The 16,613-nt window shown below is 38.2% G+C and overlaps 1 protein-coding gene across 5 annotated transcripts in view; it reads right to left on the minus strand.

Annotated features, from left to right (window-relative positions):
- The window catches only part of TASP1 (taspase 1), a 73,358-nt gene that overhangs the window by 17,099 nt on the left and 39,646 nt on the right, over positions 1 to 16,613 (minus strand). For all 5 annotated transcript variants that reach the window (XR_008351200.1, XM_053461356.1, XM_053461354.1 and 2 more), the window contains exon 12: positions 9,760 to 9,870. Coding sequence is in view for 4 of the 5 variants with exons in the window: in XM_053461356.1 (XP_053317331.1) it covers positions 9,760 to 9,870 (111 nt within the window). In the remaining variant the exon portion in view is untranslated. The remainder of the gene's footprint in view (positions 1 to 9,759; positions 9,871 to 16,613) is intronic.

Below are 16,613 nucleotides of genomic sequence, written 5' to 3' on the forward strand. Positions count from 1 at the left end.
GAGTTTGACAGCTTTATTGAGTTTAAAGTAAATCTTAGTTGGCTTTCCTCCTGCTACATGATTTGCAGTCAACTAACAATTGAACTCAAAGTAAGTTCTAAGAATATTATATAAAAACAAAGAATTATTCATTCTGGCATAGGATGCTCTTTGTGGATAAAAACAAACAAAAGACAAGGTAACTGCGCTTTATAAACCATATTTTATCAGTTATGGTTCCTTGTCCAAGTTCTTCTCAATGTGTTAAAAACACAAAAAAATGTTGGCAACTTTGAAATTCATAAACTTGGCTCCATATTAAAAGGACAGATCAGTAACACATCCCCATTTCTGATATTTATATTATTGGAAAGGCCATGCATATACAGAAAACCTTTTATTTGTTGTTATTACACTTTTCGATTAACCACTCAACAGATCACAATCCAGTGCATTAACATTCAACAAATATGCTTCACATGCCCAATTATACCATGCATTTTATTTTTACTACTAAATCGTTGGTTGGCTCTATACTGATATACATAAAACAAATCTACATCTGCCATTGGTTTGTCCATCACCTGGAGCTTAGAAAGTTCCAAGTGTCTAAGCCAGGCATTCCCTGCTTGGAAGAATTCCCAAACTCTTTAGAGTCATTTTGAGATGCTCTTTAAATAGGATGGAAGAAATAGACAGAAATAGCTAAAATGAGGCGCCTCTAAACACAAAACAAGCAACAATTTTGTTCAAAATTAAATCAGCATGAAAAGTTGATAGTGCCTAACCCTTTCCCTCTTCATCTGGCCTGAATATGCTAACTGAATTTTCCAAACGTTTCTAAACTTCAAATATCATTTCCAGAAAGAAATGGGAAAAAAAAAATGCTTTTCATGAACAGTATTTTTTTTACCTCTTAAACAAGTAATGTGGGATCTTTACACAAATTATCATTTTAATTATTAGGGGGATATAGTAAAATAATGGAAGCCCAGGCAAAGTAGAAGACTCGGGTTAATTGATTTACATAAAAATGTACCATAAAAAAATTAAACATTTTTTTTATGGTTCTATGCAGCAAAGTGAGATTCAGAGATGAAAAAATAAAAAAAGGATTATGTAACTAATAAAACTTTAATATTTTAAATAGTGACTGAAGCTATTCACATTTATTTTTTTTACTTACCCTGAGGAGTATATTTGACATAAGAGTTAGATTCATAATACAAGACTTAAGTAAATATTTAGAAAAATGTACTTCATTATAAAAAATGGCGCCATAACTGTTCAGATACCAATCATCAAACCTTTTGTTTGTTTTTGTTAGAAAATAATTTGACAGCTTTCTCTAGAAGAAGAAAAAAATCTTTTTGGGGTATATAAGTATATGTTCACATAAACATGCTTTTTGCATAATTATTTTACAGTGTAAATTATTGGTGAGGCATAATAATATGGTATATACTGTATATAATTAACATGAACCATTATAAAAGGGACTGTTTTGGTTTCCATATACCTAAAAGCCTTTATAGGTGAGGTATTAATCTACCTGGGGGTTAAACATAAATTGAGTTTCTACATGGCAGTGGTTTTAGAAAATAATGTATTTCTAATCATTTTGTAGGTATAAATATTATTTAAAAGTCCTAATTGTCTGAGAAATGAATATATCATTTGCAGGGATACAGTAAATTAGAAACATTTTAGCTGAAGAAAAGCATACAAGCACGCAAAAAAAAAGCTTTGGTTTTACATAGAGTGTGACGGCAGATAAGAACCATTTGGCCCATCTAATTACGCACATCTGACCATTATTGTAGGTGTACGATAACCCTGATGCTTAAGGAGCTAAAGCCACACTTTAAGGCTACTCTATAACAATAAACCAAATGTTAGCAACACAGTTCAATCAACTACACAATCTCCAACGTTAAATCCCATTTGGACATCTTCACATACTTGTGCAGATGCAAAACAACCCTTAGTCTAGAGCACCATTTATCTACAGTACTGTACAAAAGATATATATAGAAAAACGCTATAAAGTAAGAAAGCTTTCAAACATGCATGTTAGTTTATTTTTATCATTTAACAAACTGCAAAGTGAGCACACAGAAGACATCTACATTAAATCAATATTTGGTGTGACCACCATGAATTCTTCCAGGTACACTTGCACAAATTCAGGGATTTTGTAGGCATATGGTTAGCTGTATGATTAAACAATTTTTACCAAACAAGCGCTCATCAATTTAAATGAAACACAATCATTAACTGAAACAAAAGCCGGCGTGGGGGGGGGAATAAAACTGGGTGAGGAACAGCCAAACTCACTAACAAGGTGAGGTTGCTGAAGACAGTTTAATGTCGAAAGTCATACACCATGACAAGACTGAGCACAGCAACAAGACACAAGGTAGTAATACTGCATCAGCTAGGTGTTTCCCAGGCAGAAATTTCAAGGCAGACAGGGGTTTCCAGATGTTCTGTCCACGCTTTTGAAGAAACGCAAAAAAGAACGGGCAGTGGTTGGCTAATGAAAGTCACGTCACACTTACTTCCCTTCACAATCGGAAGATGTCCAGGAGTGCTATCAGCGTATCATTGTCGTCAGAAAACCAGGGGATCCCGGTACATCCATCTGCTTTCCAGAGCAGTCAATTGTGGCCAAAATGCCACACTTCCGAAATGGAAACAAGGCCAAGCGACCCAACTATTCATGAACACAGGAACATAAGAACTGGGGAGCAGCAGGGTCAAATATTTGGGTGTAGCAGAATGTAGTCTATTTCTCGAAGGGTTGGAGAGTGGTACAAGAATGAGTGTTTGCAAGCAACAGTGAAGCATGGAGGTGCCTTGCATGTTTGGGCTGCATTTCTGCAAACAGAGTTGGGGATTTGGTCATAATTAATGGTCTCCTCAATTCTTAAAAGTACAGGCAGATATTTATCCATGATGCAATTCCATCCGGGAGGTATGTGTTTGGCCCCAAATTTATTCAGCAGCATGACAACAACCCCAAACACAACCTAAACCATTAAGAACTATCTTCAGCATTGAAAGTGATGGTATCGTCCCCACAGAGCTCTGATCTTAACATCATCTGTCTGTGATTACATGAAGAAAGATAAGCAACTGAGGCTACCTAAGTCCATAGAGGAACTGTGGCTACTTCTCCAAGATTTTTGGAACAACCTACCACCCAAGTCTCTTAAAAATCTGTATATATAAGTGTACCTAGAAGTGTACCAAGCAGCTGCAAGGGCCAATAAGGTCTTGGCGTGCGTAAAACGAGGTATTGATTCACGGGAGGAGGATATCATCTTGCCTCAATTACAGGTCAATAGCAAGACCTCACCTTGAATATGCGGTACAATTCTGGGCACCGGTCCCTAAAAAGGACATTATGGAACTAGAAAATGTGCGAAGGAGGGCTACAAAATAAGGGGATTGGGAGATACTAGTTATGAAGAGAGACGGAAAAAGTTAACATTATTTTATTGGAAAAACGGCGTCTTAGAGGGGAAATTATAACATTATATAAATATATGCAGGGCCAATATAAAGAGCTCTTCAGTGACCTGTTCATTAACAGAAATATACAAAGACGAAGAGGTCACCCTCTGAGACTGGAAGAGCGCAGGTTTCATAGACAAAGGAAGGGATTCTTTACAGCGAGGACAATAAAGGTATGGAATTCACTGCCAAGGCGGGTGCTGTTATCAAATACATTCAATGCCTTCAAAAGGGGTCTGGATATATATTTTTTTTTTTATAGAAAGGCATGACATACAGGGATATAAATAGAATTCATATTTTAGAGCTTCAGAAATCTGATTGCCTTTTGGAGTCGAGAAGGAATTTTCCCCCCTGATGGCAGAATTTGAAGTAGCTTAATTAGGGGTTTTTTTTTGCTGTAGGAAGGTTAGGTAGAAGGGTTGAACTTGATGGATTTAGGTCTTTTTTCAACCTTTCCCACTATGTAACTATACTATATGAACTATGTAAGAATTGCTGCTGTTTTGAAGGCAAAGGGTGGTCACACCAAATTTTGATATGATTTAGATTTTGTCTTCCGTTTACTTACTTGTTAAATGACAAAAGAAAACTATTAACTATGAAAGCATTCTTACTTTACAGCAGCCTATATTTTTTGCAAAGTACTGTATGTACCCCAACTGTCTTGAAATCCACAAAATGTTATACTACCTTGCACCAAAAGAAAATGTGCAGGAGCCTACATTTTTGAGGAATTTTGTAAAATACAAACACAACAGGAGAATAATCAAAAACTATTTTTAATGAACGTTTGCGGCATGAGTGGTTATTCCATGGGTAGGCAGGGATAGTGTGTAGTGTATACTGTAAACCGAAATTAAATGCTTTATTAATATTAAATCTCATTTCATCTCTGCTAGCCGGTACACAGGAAAAAACATTCATGTCCTGTCCTTACCGACCACCATAAAATACATAGCCCTCCCTGAACCACAGCTACCAGCAATGATACCATCTACCATCAAAGGTATTATCCTAATCGCTTACCTAACAATGTTTTGATGCCTTTTGTGCTGGCATACCTTTTTTTTGAATCTTGGTACCAAAATAAAGTATCAACCTTGTTTTACCAAAATTAATTGGGGTTGAGATGTTTCATTCATAGTTTTCTATGAACAAAGTTAATGACCAATTTTCCATGGGGGCCGATTTTATAGTAGATCCCGAAAGAATAATTTCATATTATATATATAGAGAGCTGGAGCAAAAGAGGGCAATGCATCGATAACTGCCCTAAGAATTTGCTGGCCCTATATAAATAATGATTTATATGAATCAATAGGCATTTTTTCTTCTACCTCTTAAATAAAAGCTAGTTGTTCAAAGAGTGAAGACCAAGGTGACCTAATACTTTGTTTTTTAGGCTACCACTGCTCTGGACTTGGAAATGGTGATTGCATTTGTGTAAGAAAAATCCACTCACCGGTATTTGGTTTTCATGTTTCAAAATTGCTTGGGAAGAGTGTAGAATTCTTATCATTGTATTACTTTTGAAATGGAGAACAATTGACAAATAGCAGTCCGTGTGCTCAATGGGATGGTTTTTGTGAATACAGCATTTTTCTTTGTTAAATTAATATTTATTTTTTTGTGATCGGTATTGCATGTATTTCATCATTTTCTTTTTCATATCTGTAATGTATTCAAACCTCTCTCCAGCTCTGCTAACAAGTGCCTCCTGAAAGTAGCTGGATATACAGCACAATTGGAGCAGCATCAAAAGGCTATTGAAATATATGAACAGGTTTGTGCATTTGTTGAGCTGTACAATACTGAGCAAAGACAAGCCTCGCGTTAAAAAACATTCCATATCTTTACCTGGTTTAAGTGCGAAATTTGTTATGCAGGACTGGAAACTTGTCTGTGATCAATGGGGGGGGGGGAATAAATTGTTAAATTGATTTGTCTATTAAGAAAATACACTCAATGTTTCAAAAGAAAAAGCTGTAAACAAAACAAGGTTATAGGAAATAAACCAGAAGTATATACTATTCAGAAGTAGCTACTCCTTAGTTTTTTTGGCTTTTTTATCTAAACACTCATTGTCTCGAGAATGTCTGCACCCACTGCTTTAAATGCAGTCACAAACTGAGACTGAGACACTTTCTGAAATGTTAAGTTCCTCCAAGTTAATGAAAATGAGAAAATCATTAGCAATATAGTGAACTTCCCAACAGCTGACACTAATGATGGGCTAAACTTGGTCTTTGTGGTGGAAAATTTCTAGGTTACATCTTGGCACTTAGCAAACAACGTGTGGTATTGCGAAAATAAACCAGGCAACGTTCTTCCAGTCTTCCATTGTCCAATTTTATTGAGCCTGTGTGAATTGTAGCCTCAGTTTCCTGTTCTTAGCTGACAGGAGTGGCGCCCGATGTGGTCTTCTGCTGCTGTAGCCCATCTGCTTCAAGGCTCGACGTGTTGTGTATTCAGAGATGGTAGTCTGTATATCTTGGTAGTAACGAGTGGTTATTTGAGTTACTGTCACCTTTCTTTCATCACGAACCAGTCTGCCCATTCTTCTCTGACATCAACAAGGCATTTTCGTCACACAACTGCTGCTCACTGGATATTCTCTCTTTTTCGGACCATTCTCTGTAAACCCTAGAGATGGTTGTGCGTGAAAATCCAAGTGGATCAGCAGTTTCTGAAATATCCAGACCAGCCCATCTGGCGCCAACAACCACGCCGCATTCAAAGTCACTTAAATCCCCCTTTCTTCCCTAGTCTGATGCTCGGTTTGAACTTCAACAAGCTGTCTTGACCACAGCTACATGGCTAAATGCATTGAGCTGCTGCCATGTGATTGCCTGATTAACTATTTGTGTTAACAAGCAATTGAAAAGGTGTACCTAATAAAGTGGCCAGTGAGTGTATGTGTGAATTCCAAAAGAAAATATTCAGAAATGTGTGGACTCATTCTAGAACTTCCCAATCTGTGCTACTTCTACTAAGCCCATGAGGTTGGTTTAATTAGCTGTTTAAATACACTTATGTAAATCTGAGTTCTGGTTGCATATAGCTGCATCTGGTAACCGTCACCTAGAAATATCCAAATTAGTTTTGATTTCTTTTGCAAACTAAATACACTTGTTTTATCCTGCTTATTCTCCAAGGAAGGAGTGGGACAAGAGGAAACCATTTTGCCAAACAAGTTTATGTATAATATATCAAATACTTGTTTTGCTATTTTAGTATAGATAAAATTACACGTTGTGCATATGACACTATCCAGATCTCGGCTATAAACAAATTCTTCGGTAAGCTGGAAGGTTTCTTTTTATCTGGCAGGCATATGTGAAAAAAACAGCTTTGACAAAATATTCACAAATGTTTCACTTCATAAGTCATATATTTATTTGCTTGAAATGTAAAAAAATGGGCTTTGGTAGAGAAGTTACTGGGCACGGGAATGAATCTAATATGAACATCTGAGGCGCAAAAATGTTTCACATTTGTTTACTTACAGGAATTATAATGGAATGTCATAGAATCAAGTTTTAGAGACTTTTTAAACTTGCTACACTAAATACACGTTAAGTTAAAAAGTTACCACTTCAACAAAAAAACAAAATCACTTGCCCAAGATACCTTAAAAATATATCGTGACAGAGTGAGTGGGCAGCGCTATATTAACCCCAGAATGGCACTTTCAGTGCAATCAATCTTTCAACTGTGAGGAGGTGGAGACAAGAGAGTGCTTATACTGTAAAGCAAACAAAGGGTATTTTTCTTAGCTGTTTATTTAATCTACTGGGTATTTCTTACCGATCAGCCATAACATTATGAGCACTGACAGGTGAAGTGAATAACACTGATAATCTTGTTATCATGGCACCTGTCAGTGGGTGGGATATATTAGGCAGCAAGTGAACATTTTGTCTTCAGAGTTGATGTATTAGAAGCAGGAAGGTGTTTCTTGCGTATGGGGCGCGTATGGGGCGCAGACCAGTCAGGGTGCCCATGCTGACCCCTGTTGACTGCCGAAAGCACATACAATGACCACATGAGCATAAGAACTAGACTGCGGAGCAACAGAAGAAGGTGGCCTTGTCTGATGAAACATTTTCTTTTATATCACGTGGATGGCCAGGTGTGTGCTAGTCACTTACCTAGAGAACACATGGCACCAGGATGCTTTTTGGGAATAAGGCAAGCCAGTGGAGGCAGTGTGATGCTTCAAACTATGCTCTGTTGGGAAACCTTGGGTCCTGCCACTCATGCAGACGTTACTTTGATACGTACCACCTTCCTAAGGATTGTTGCAGACCACATACATCCTTTGATGGACACGGTATTCCTTGATGGTATTGGCCTCGTTTCAGCAAGATAATGCGTTGTGCCACAAAGCAAAAATGGTTCAGGAATAGTTTGATAAACGTAAGTTTAAGGTGTCGACTTGGCCTCCAAATTCTCCAGATTTTAATCCAATCAAGCATCTGCGGGATGTGCCGGACAAACAAGTCCTATCCATTGAAGCCCCACCTCGCAACTTAAAGGACTTAAAGGATCTGCTGCTAAAGTCTTTATGCCAGTTACCACAGCATATCTCAACGGGTCAGGGCTGTTTTGGCAGTAAAAAGGGGGACCTACACAATATCAGGCAGGTGGTCATAATGTTAAGGCTGATTGGTGTAGCTGCCCTGTAGAATAATCAGTGAAGTTCATGTTAGCCTCCAAAGTGGAGTAGGATTTTTATGCCTTAAGTACAACCTGCATGCTGGATAAAGAATATCATATTTTGGTTACAAGACTTTTGTTTGTGGTTTATGAACCAGGACACACATGTGCAATGCTCAGAGAAATTGGAAAAAACCCAGTACTTGCATTTCAGATTCTACAGGCCTCAGTTAGCAAGTCAAATATTAAAGTTAATGACAGTGCAATTAGAAAAGAAGACTGAACAAGTATGGTCTGTTTGGAAGGGTTACCAGGAGAACACTTCTTCTCTCTAAAAAGAATACGGTAGGTTTGCAAAGTAGCATATCAAAAAACCACAAGACTTCTTGAACAATGTCCTTTGGGCAGAAGAGATCAAACTGGAGCACTGTGGTGGAGGGGTGATGATTTGGGCTTGTTTTGGAGTCAGAGGACCAGGGAACCTTGCAGTCATTGAGTCGACTATGAACTCCTCTGTATACCAAAGTATTCTAGAATGAAATTTGAGGCCACCTGTCAGACAGCTAAAGCTTGGCCAATTGGGTCATGCAACAGGACAATGGTCCCAAGCACACCAGCCTATAAGTCAACAAGTCATGGCTGAAAAAGAATCAGTGTTGCTATGGCCAAGTCAAAGTCCAGAAATCAACCTGATTGAAATGCTGTGGCGGGACCTTAAGAGAGCTGTGCAGAAACAAATGCCCGCAAATCTCAATGAACTGAGGCAATGTTGTAAAGAAGAGCAGAACAAATTTCCTCCACAACGATGTGGGAGACTGATAAAGTCATACAGAAAACCATTACTTCAAATTATTGCTGCTAAAGGTGGTTCTGCAAGCTACTGAAATCATAAGTGTACTTTTTACACTTGGTTTCTCCATATTGACTTTATTATTATTGAATAAATCATGATACTGTGTAATATATCATGTGGTGCTGTTCATCTGAGGTTGTATCACTTTTTAGACCTGTAAAGGAACATTTGATCGATACGTCCTCATATGTAAAACCACAGCATTCAAAGAGGATGTACTTTCTTTTCCACAAGACTGTACATACACACTTTGACTATGGTCTACAGGTCCACAAATTGGCATCCACAAAGATGTCTGTCCTTCCTGCATTCAATCATTTTAAATTTTAAATTTCAGCACATGCATTAAGGGACATACAAAATCTTACCTCTTATTAGGAGTTTCAATGTTTTGTTTTTTTAATTATTTTTTTCTTTAAATTTCCCTGTTTGGTGTGCAGTTCACTCATTGTTATTTCTATGTATCTGCACTTTTTGCCATTGCACTCTTTATATGTGTGTGTGTGTGTGTGTGTGTGTGTGTGTGTGTGTGTATATATACACACACATATACACATATACATATATATATATACACACACATGCATACATACAGCCAATCAACTTGAATAGAATTGAAAGCGCAAAGCTAACCATCCACATATTATCCAAAATAAAAAAAAATACTTCATGTGAAACACAGTTCATTTTACACATGCTAATAATTTATTATTATGTCGTGAATATTTTCAGTAAAGTTTGCTTACCAATAAACTTGTTTTGCATAGACTCCAGCAAAGCCTGATGAGCATCTTCAGCCTGCAAAGCAAGTGAACATTCTCTGGCCAATATGGTCCGCACAAGGTGCTCTCCACAGCCTATAGAAGAAAACAAAACACACCAATGCTACTAATACTATAAAACTATAGAGTAAACTATTCAAGGGAAATTTATACTTTCAGGGAATTCCAAACACAATTCTTAAAACAACACTGTGAGGAAACATATCCATAATAAGACAAACTTGGGTAACTGAGTAACACAGTATGTCATCTCATTGGTTTCAAACAAAAGAGCTCAGCCCATGCTGAGAGGTGGCATGTGGGGGTTGCTTGGTTGGGGCAGATGGTCCCCTTATCTCTATGCTAGGGGGAATAAATTATGATCCCGTCCCACTGTGTCCGCAGTATCGTGGGCTTTATTATCTAGTAGAAAATATACACGTTTCAGGCACAGTCTGCCTTACTGGTTTTCCCCAGTTTTGTACAGTGTCTGTTAACATCCTATTGGAATACCATAATTCAACGTTTATTGACTTAAACCTTGGAAAATAGGATTTTACAATGACGATCAGTCTTAAAATTAACAAGTTTATCACTTTAACTAGTAATAAAATGATGAGCATTAAAATGAATTAAAGCAAAGGCGAAGGGGAAATCAAATTCACTAAACTGGTTTTTCTTCCTGTAATAATATTTGATTTGTGTGTAAATGTTTTTACCTTTCTATTCACCTTTGTTCCAACAAGTAGCCCAAATGCCCTTGCCAACATCGCAAACTTCTACATTCCCTCAACTATGTAGGTATTCTTGCCACTTATGGGATACATTTCCCGCTCAAAAGCATAGCTGAGAAAACGACTTGGTACTACATGGTATTCCCAGAATACTGCCTTAAAGTCCTGTCCTAGTTACATTACATGCCACATGCCAAAGAAAATGAACCAGCTGCTAGCAGGCGAGGAGGTACTAGGAGTCTGAGATGCTATTAAAAAGCCAGCCGGGAGCGCAAGGTGTTCGAACAGTATATGACTTATTGCCCATTTATGGGCTAAAATGTCAAAAACATTGCTCAAGATTAAATATGCTAGTAAGACATAAAAAAAAGAATTCATACTTTGTTTGATAAATCAAATAGTAAGCTTTAAGTAAAGCTGTACACCATTTCTGACTACCTAAATTGAGCCTGCAGTATGCAGGTTTATGAAATGGGGATTTACAGCTAATCCCTGACACATAGCGCCCAAGACCGTAACGCAGTCACATATCATTCCATACTTTCATTGTTTCAGTATTTCTGGAAGCTGGAAACAATTAAAGGGACAAGCTGCCAAATACAGAAGCTGTATGGAGAGATACAATCTGCAGCCCTGAAAAACATTATAGAAGTGATGATATGCAAACAGAAAAGCCCTATTACATCTGTAAGGAACATTTCCATTATATTATGTGTGTGTGCGCATATATTACTAACCAGACACCTGCAAGTCATAGTCTAGGAATCCTTTAATATGTCAACCTCAAAGAAAAGCAAGCCTAGAAAGATGACCTCTTAAAGAAAAAAAAACTCATTTTGCTGTAAGAAAAACTGTGACATGAGTATAGAACCAAATATCAGACCAATGATTTATTTAATAGGACATACACATAAATCTAACTATAGGAAAAAATATAGTGGAGGCGCAGCAAACTTTCCACCCCTAATATTTAAAAGCTGTCTATTTTTGTTCTGATCACGAAAGTGGAGAGAAATTTGCACTGCTAGATTCATCTCCCACTTTAAATCCGGACATCCTAACACCTCAATGAGACCTACCTGAAGGTCGACTGTGCTCCTACAAACGCTATTACCATTATTAAGTACCAAAGCATAATCATGTCGGTTCATCTTATCTGTATTAGAAACCCCTAAATGAAATAATTCAGTGTAGTGAACAGAAATTACATAGATAGAGGGGAGATGGATGGACACAAACATAGAATCAGAAAATATATTATGTTAACCACTGAAGCCTGGGAGTATCTTGTGGCATAAATAACCGATGTTCCTGCCTTCCAGAGCTGGTAACTTCATTAGTGTTGGGCACACCAGAATCCGCCCAGAGTCAGCATGTGAGACAAACCGCTAGGATAGCATGTTAAAATAGACACAGGCTAAATATAATAGCCCACTAAGTAATATCACGTGTTGATCATCGAAGCCAGTCTCCGGCAGTAGTGGAAACATTAGATGCTTGGTCCTTGCACGACTAAAGCAAGCTTAAAACACAGGACTAAAGACACAATCATCCTTTATATTATCTAAGTGTCCTGTAACAAAATGCATGCACCCAAATGTATGTACCCAAGCCCAAAAGTGTGTGTTTCTGAAGACAAGTGTATAAGAAGACAGAGGAGTTTGCGATGTGTCAGGGTCACACTATATCTGTGTCACACTATATATTTAGCCGCTGACGCCTTTGGGTCAGACTGGCCCTTTATGAACAATTTTGGACCAGCAAAGTGAGGTCACATAACCCTGCGGTGTAAGCGAGGCTGCTAGCCCAGTGTGTGAGTAGCCAGAGAGAACGCTGCCGGTGAGGTAAGGGCTAGTGAGGGTGGGGGGGAGTTACCGTGTGACGGGGTAAGGGAGGATGTATGTATGTATGTTAGAAAGACAATATGTTAATAAGTCTGTGTTAATTTGAATTTGTAAGTGTAAGCGTTGGTGTATGTATGCTTGTGTGTGAGCATGGACATGTATGTGTGTTAGTAAGTGGTGTGTGAGGAAATGTGTGTTAGTATGAGTAAATATATGTTTATTTAGGTGTGTATCTGTGTTAGCGTGAGTGTGTTAAGTTTGTATAACTGAGTGTATACATGTAGGCCAGTGCATTCGATGGGGAGCCAGGGGCCAGCGGGCCAACTCGGCTTTACTTTCCCCCAGGGCCAGAAGGTCCCACCCCTCTGCAAGGTAAAAGCACATCCAATTTAACATGCAAGCCAAAAGGGTAAATAAGAGTCGCAGCTGTCAGTCAATGTCAAAACACACACAAGCAATTCTTGAAGACTGCACTCAGAGTAGTAAGACGCTGGCTCTTTGAACAGACAGCTCCAACTTTGACCCAATAACTAAGTGAAGCCTTAAAAACGCACCAAATTCAAAGACAACAAATGGCATCAAGCTCCAGAATGTCTGACTGCCAATGAATTGATAGGTAGTTCCAGGCCATGTGATCAGAGACAGCAAGTTGCTTTATACAGCAGCTGGTTAGAAGTATTTTGTTGCAGTGGACCTGGGGCATGAACAGGGATGGGAGAATGTGACATTACCACAACAGGTTTAGATAAAAAGCAGAATTCACAGTTCCTTCAATGACTTTACTATTCCCCTTTTTCCCCACTATGCAACAGATCTAGAATTAACACAAATGACTTATATACAACTGCCTGAAAACTTTATATTATACAAAACATATTATTTAATATTACTGCAGTTAAAGTAGCATAACCCTTCTAGTTTAATTGATGATGCAAAAATATTTAACAAAAACAAGAAAGACATTAACCTCAACTGTAAGTTTTATAATATTCACCGTCAGCAAACATCAGTATCCTGTGCTCTGAATTGACTCAGAGTAACCGCGCTCATACAGAGTGCCAGTTACCCTTAAAGTGTTTGGATGCCTGATTCTGTTCAGGCATTCCTTTCCTGTGTGAAAGTTGGTACTAGCATAATTATGCCTGTGGTATCAGAGGCCCTGCTGGAATCTTTGATGACATCCCTGTTCCCGATCATACATTCTGTGATCAGGAAAGCAGGACTGTAGAGCTTATTGTGATTTGCAGGGACAGCGTACAGAGGAAAAACTGGATGAATTTACGTTTCTCTTTTTCTTTAATGCATTTGTCTAACAGTAGTCATAAGACCTTACACAAGGTTACAATGGGCAGTCGAGTAGCAAATAAGATTCAGTACAGACAAATGTAAAGCTATGCATTAAGGGAAAAGTAACAATGCAACATAGAAATATGATTTGACGGCATAAAAACCATTTGGCCCTTCTAGTTTGCCCATTTTTCATCATGTAAGGGGTTTAAAACCTTATCAGTCTTTGGTCAGGTCCTACTATAGTGAGGAAAGCTTTAAGTCTATCCCATACATGTTTAAATTCCCCCACTTCTGCAAGGAGACTGTTACATTCATCTATTACCCTCTGAACAAAGTAGAACTTCTTTATGTTACATCTAAGCCTCTAGCGTTCAAGTTTAAGAACCTCTTGTTCTAACATCGCTCCTCCTTTCAAATAAGCTTACTTACAGTACTTTGTTAAATCCCTTTACGTGTTTAAATGTTTCTATTGCAACCCCCCCCCCTCTTCTTTCCCTGCAAGCTAAACATTTTGAGATTCTTTAACCTTTCCTGATAATTTCTGTCCTGCACATCACTTACCATTTTTGTAGCTCTCCTCTGAACTCTCTCCAATGTGTCAATATCCTTCTGGAGATGGGGTTTCCTACGCAATACTGTAGGTGAGGCCTGACCAGAGATCTGTAAATTGGCAGAACCACCTCTCTCTTACTGCTACCAATGCCTCTCCCTATGCAACCCAGCATCTTGCTTGCTTGCTTTTTGAGATACTTTATTGCATTGTCTGCTTACCTTTAAATCATCAGAAATAATTCCTCCTAAGCCCCTTCTTCTAATTTACTTTACATGGTATCTCCTTGGGAGAAAAAACCCCAAAGACAAAGATTTAGGAATAATTGTAGAGAACAGACTTAGCAACCGTACCCAACGCCAGTCAGCAGCTGCAAAGGCCGGTAAGATACTGGCATGAATAAAACGTGGTATTGATTCACGAGAGGAGGAGATCATCTTGCCGGTTTACAAGTCAATGGTAAAACCTCACCTTGAATATGGAGTGCATTTCTGTGCACCGGTCCTTAAAAAGGACATTCTAGAAAAAGTGCAAAGGAGAGTTTTGAAGTTTTGAAGAGAGACATCTATAGACTAGAAAAACATTGTCTTAGAGGGGATATTATAACATTGTATAAATATCTGTGAGGGGCAATATGAAGACCTCTCCAGTGACCCGTTCATTAATAGAAACATACACAGAACAAGGTCATCATCTGAGTGAATATTTCATATACAACAAAGTGAAGAAGGAATATTTTCCCTAGTGGCAACATTTTTTAAATGTTTAATTAGAGGGGTTTTTTTGCCTTCTTTTGGATCAAAAGCAGAAAGGATAGGTAGAAGGTTTGAACTTGATGTACTTAGTAATTTTGGTAGCAAAACCTATGTTACTTCATATCAGGTTTAAGAAAGGATATTTGACATTTCAAATATATTACCTAGGGCGAGTGTTATACGCCTAGAAAACCACAATAGCTGCATATTAAAAGATGGATATATTCCAATGGCTTTGTAGAGGACAGGTTTGAGAATAAGAAGACTAATATGCTATGCTCCCATTATAAGCAGGATAATATGCTATTCTCCCATTACCAGCCAAACATAACCCAACCTATTCTACTGCTTACCAATCTATTTACATAAAGCCCTTCCAAAGATGGCTCGTCATTCTTGAAATAATGTCAAAAATAGTTAAAAACCACATTAAAAGCTTTTTTTTTTTTTTAAATCCAATTTCAATGTTTGCTAAGGAACCACAACAAAAGATGTAGAAAGGCAGCCTATAATGAGGCACAACCCATGTATTAATTTGGGCGCCACCATAGGAAGCCAAATAATTGACAATTCAGGATGGGTCTGGGATACACTGGAAATAAATAAAAAAAAAATCCTAACAAGCACGACGGGTTCCTAGATCCATAGAGCAGTCACAACTCGTGGACCTGAAGTGGCTGAAGAGAATGCAACGTCTGTGGAGCAGGGCCTACCAGCAACACGTCAGAAAGAAATTATTGTAGTTCTAGTTCTTTTGAAGGACTGCGCTTTTAACTCAGGAAATTAGAAACAGAAGTGCCAGAGGGCATACACATCCAAAGCTGCACACACTGGAACACACACGTTTTCAATTACGAAACATGAAAGGGACTCCTGATGAACGAAAGAAATAAAACTCCAGTCTTATTTCTGGGAGCCATATGCTGAAAAAAAAGACGAATTTGACATGGGCTCCAAAGATGGTTCACTCTAACTCCTGAGTCAGGTTGTGCTGCAGAACACAGACGTGACTTCCATCACAGAATTCAGATACTGTTTTGTTTTCCCAGCACCTCATATGTATACACTATAGGGCCACCTCTAAAGCCAAATCATAGGCTATAGACTGCAGAATGCTTCCTATGATAGCATACAATGCATGAACCTGTTGGCTACTAGCCACTATTATATATAACATTAACATGCATCTGAGAAGTATCATCTGATGTTATAAGAGTAGAATGTTGTTTGGTATTGTGCCAACGGGTACTGGGCTGCAAAAGTCACATGCCTTTGCTATTTTCGCATTGTATCGTGTTTGGAACACAAGCTTTAAAAAAAATGTTAACTAAATTTATGTGACACACGATTTGGGCTACAACACTTGCCCAATGTTCACAAGTGTTGAGGATAGTACTGACAGAAGGATCTGCATGAGACTAATCACCTGTTTTATCGCAACCACCGTACAATAAAGGTGAAACAGCAGACCGCAAGACATACCGCGAGACATACCGCAACTACAGTTTCACAACTCTGTTCGCTTGTGACATCGCTGCCACGTTCTCTTTGTTGTGTTATACATTGCAACTGTGTATTTTTCTGTAATCTTTGATTCAAATCAACTTAGGTCAAATGTGAGATAGGAGAAAGCAATGCACTTTGTTGTTCAATTGGGTTTGCCTTT

The sequence above is a fragment of the Spea bombifrons genome, chromosome 3 (assembly GCF_027358695.1).
Source record: "Spea bombifrons isolate aSpeBom1 chromosome 3, aSpeBom1.2.pri, whole genome shotgun sequence".
Lineage (NCBI taxonomy): Eukaryota > Metazoa > Chordata > Amphibia > Anura > Pelobatidae > Spea > Spea bombifrons.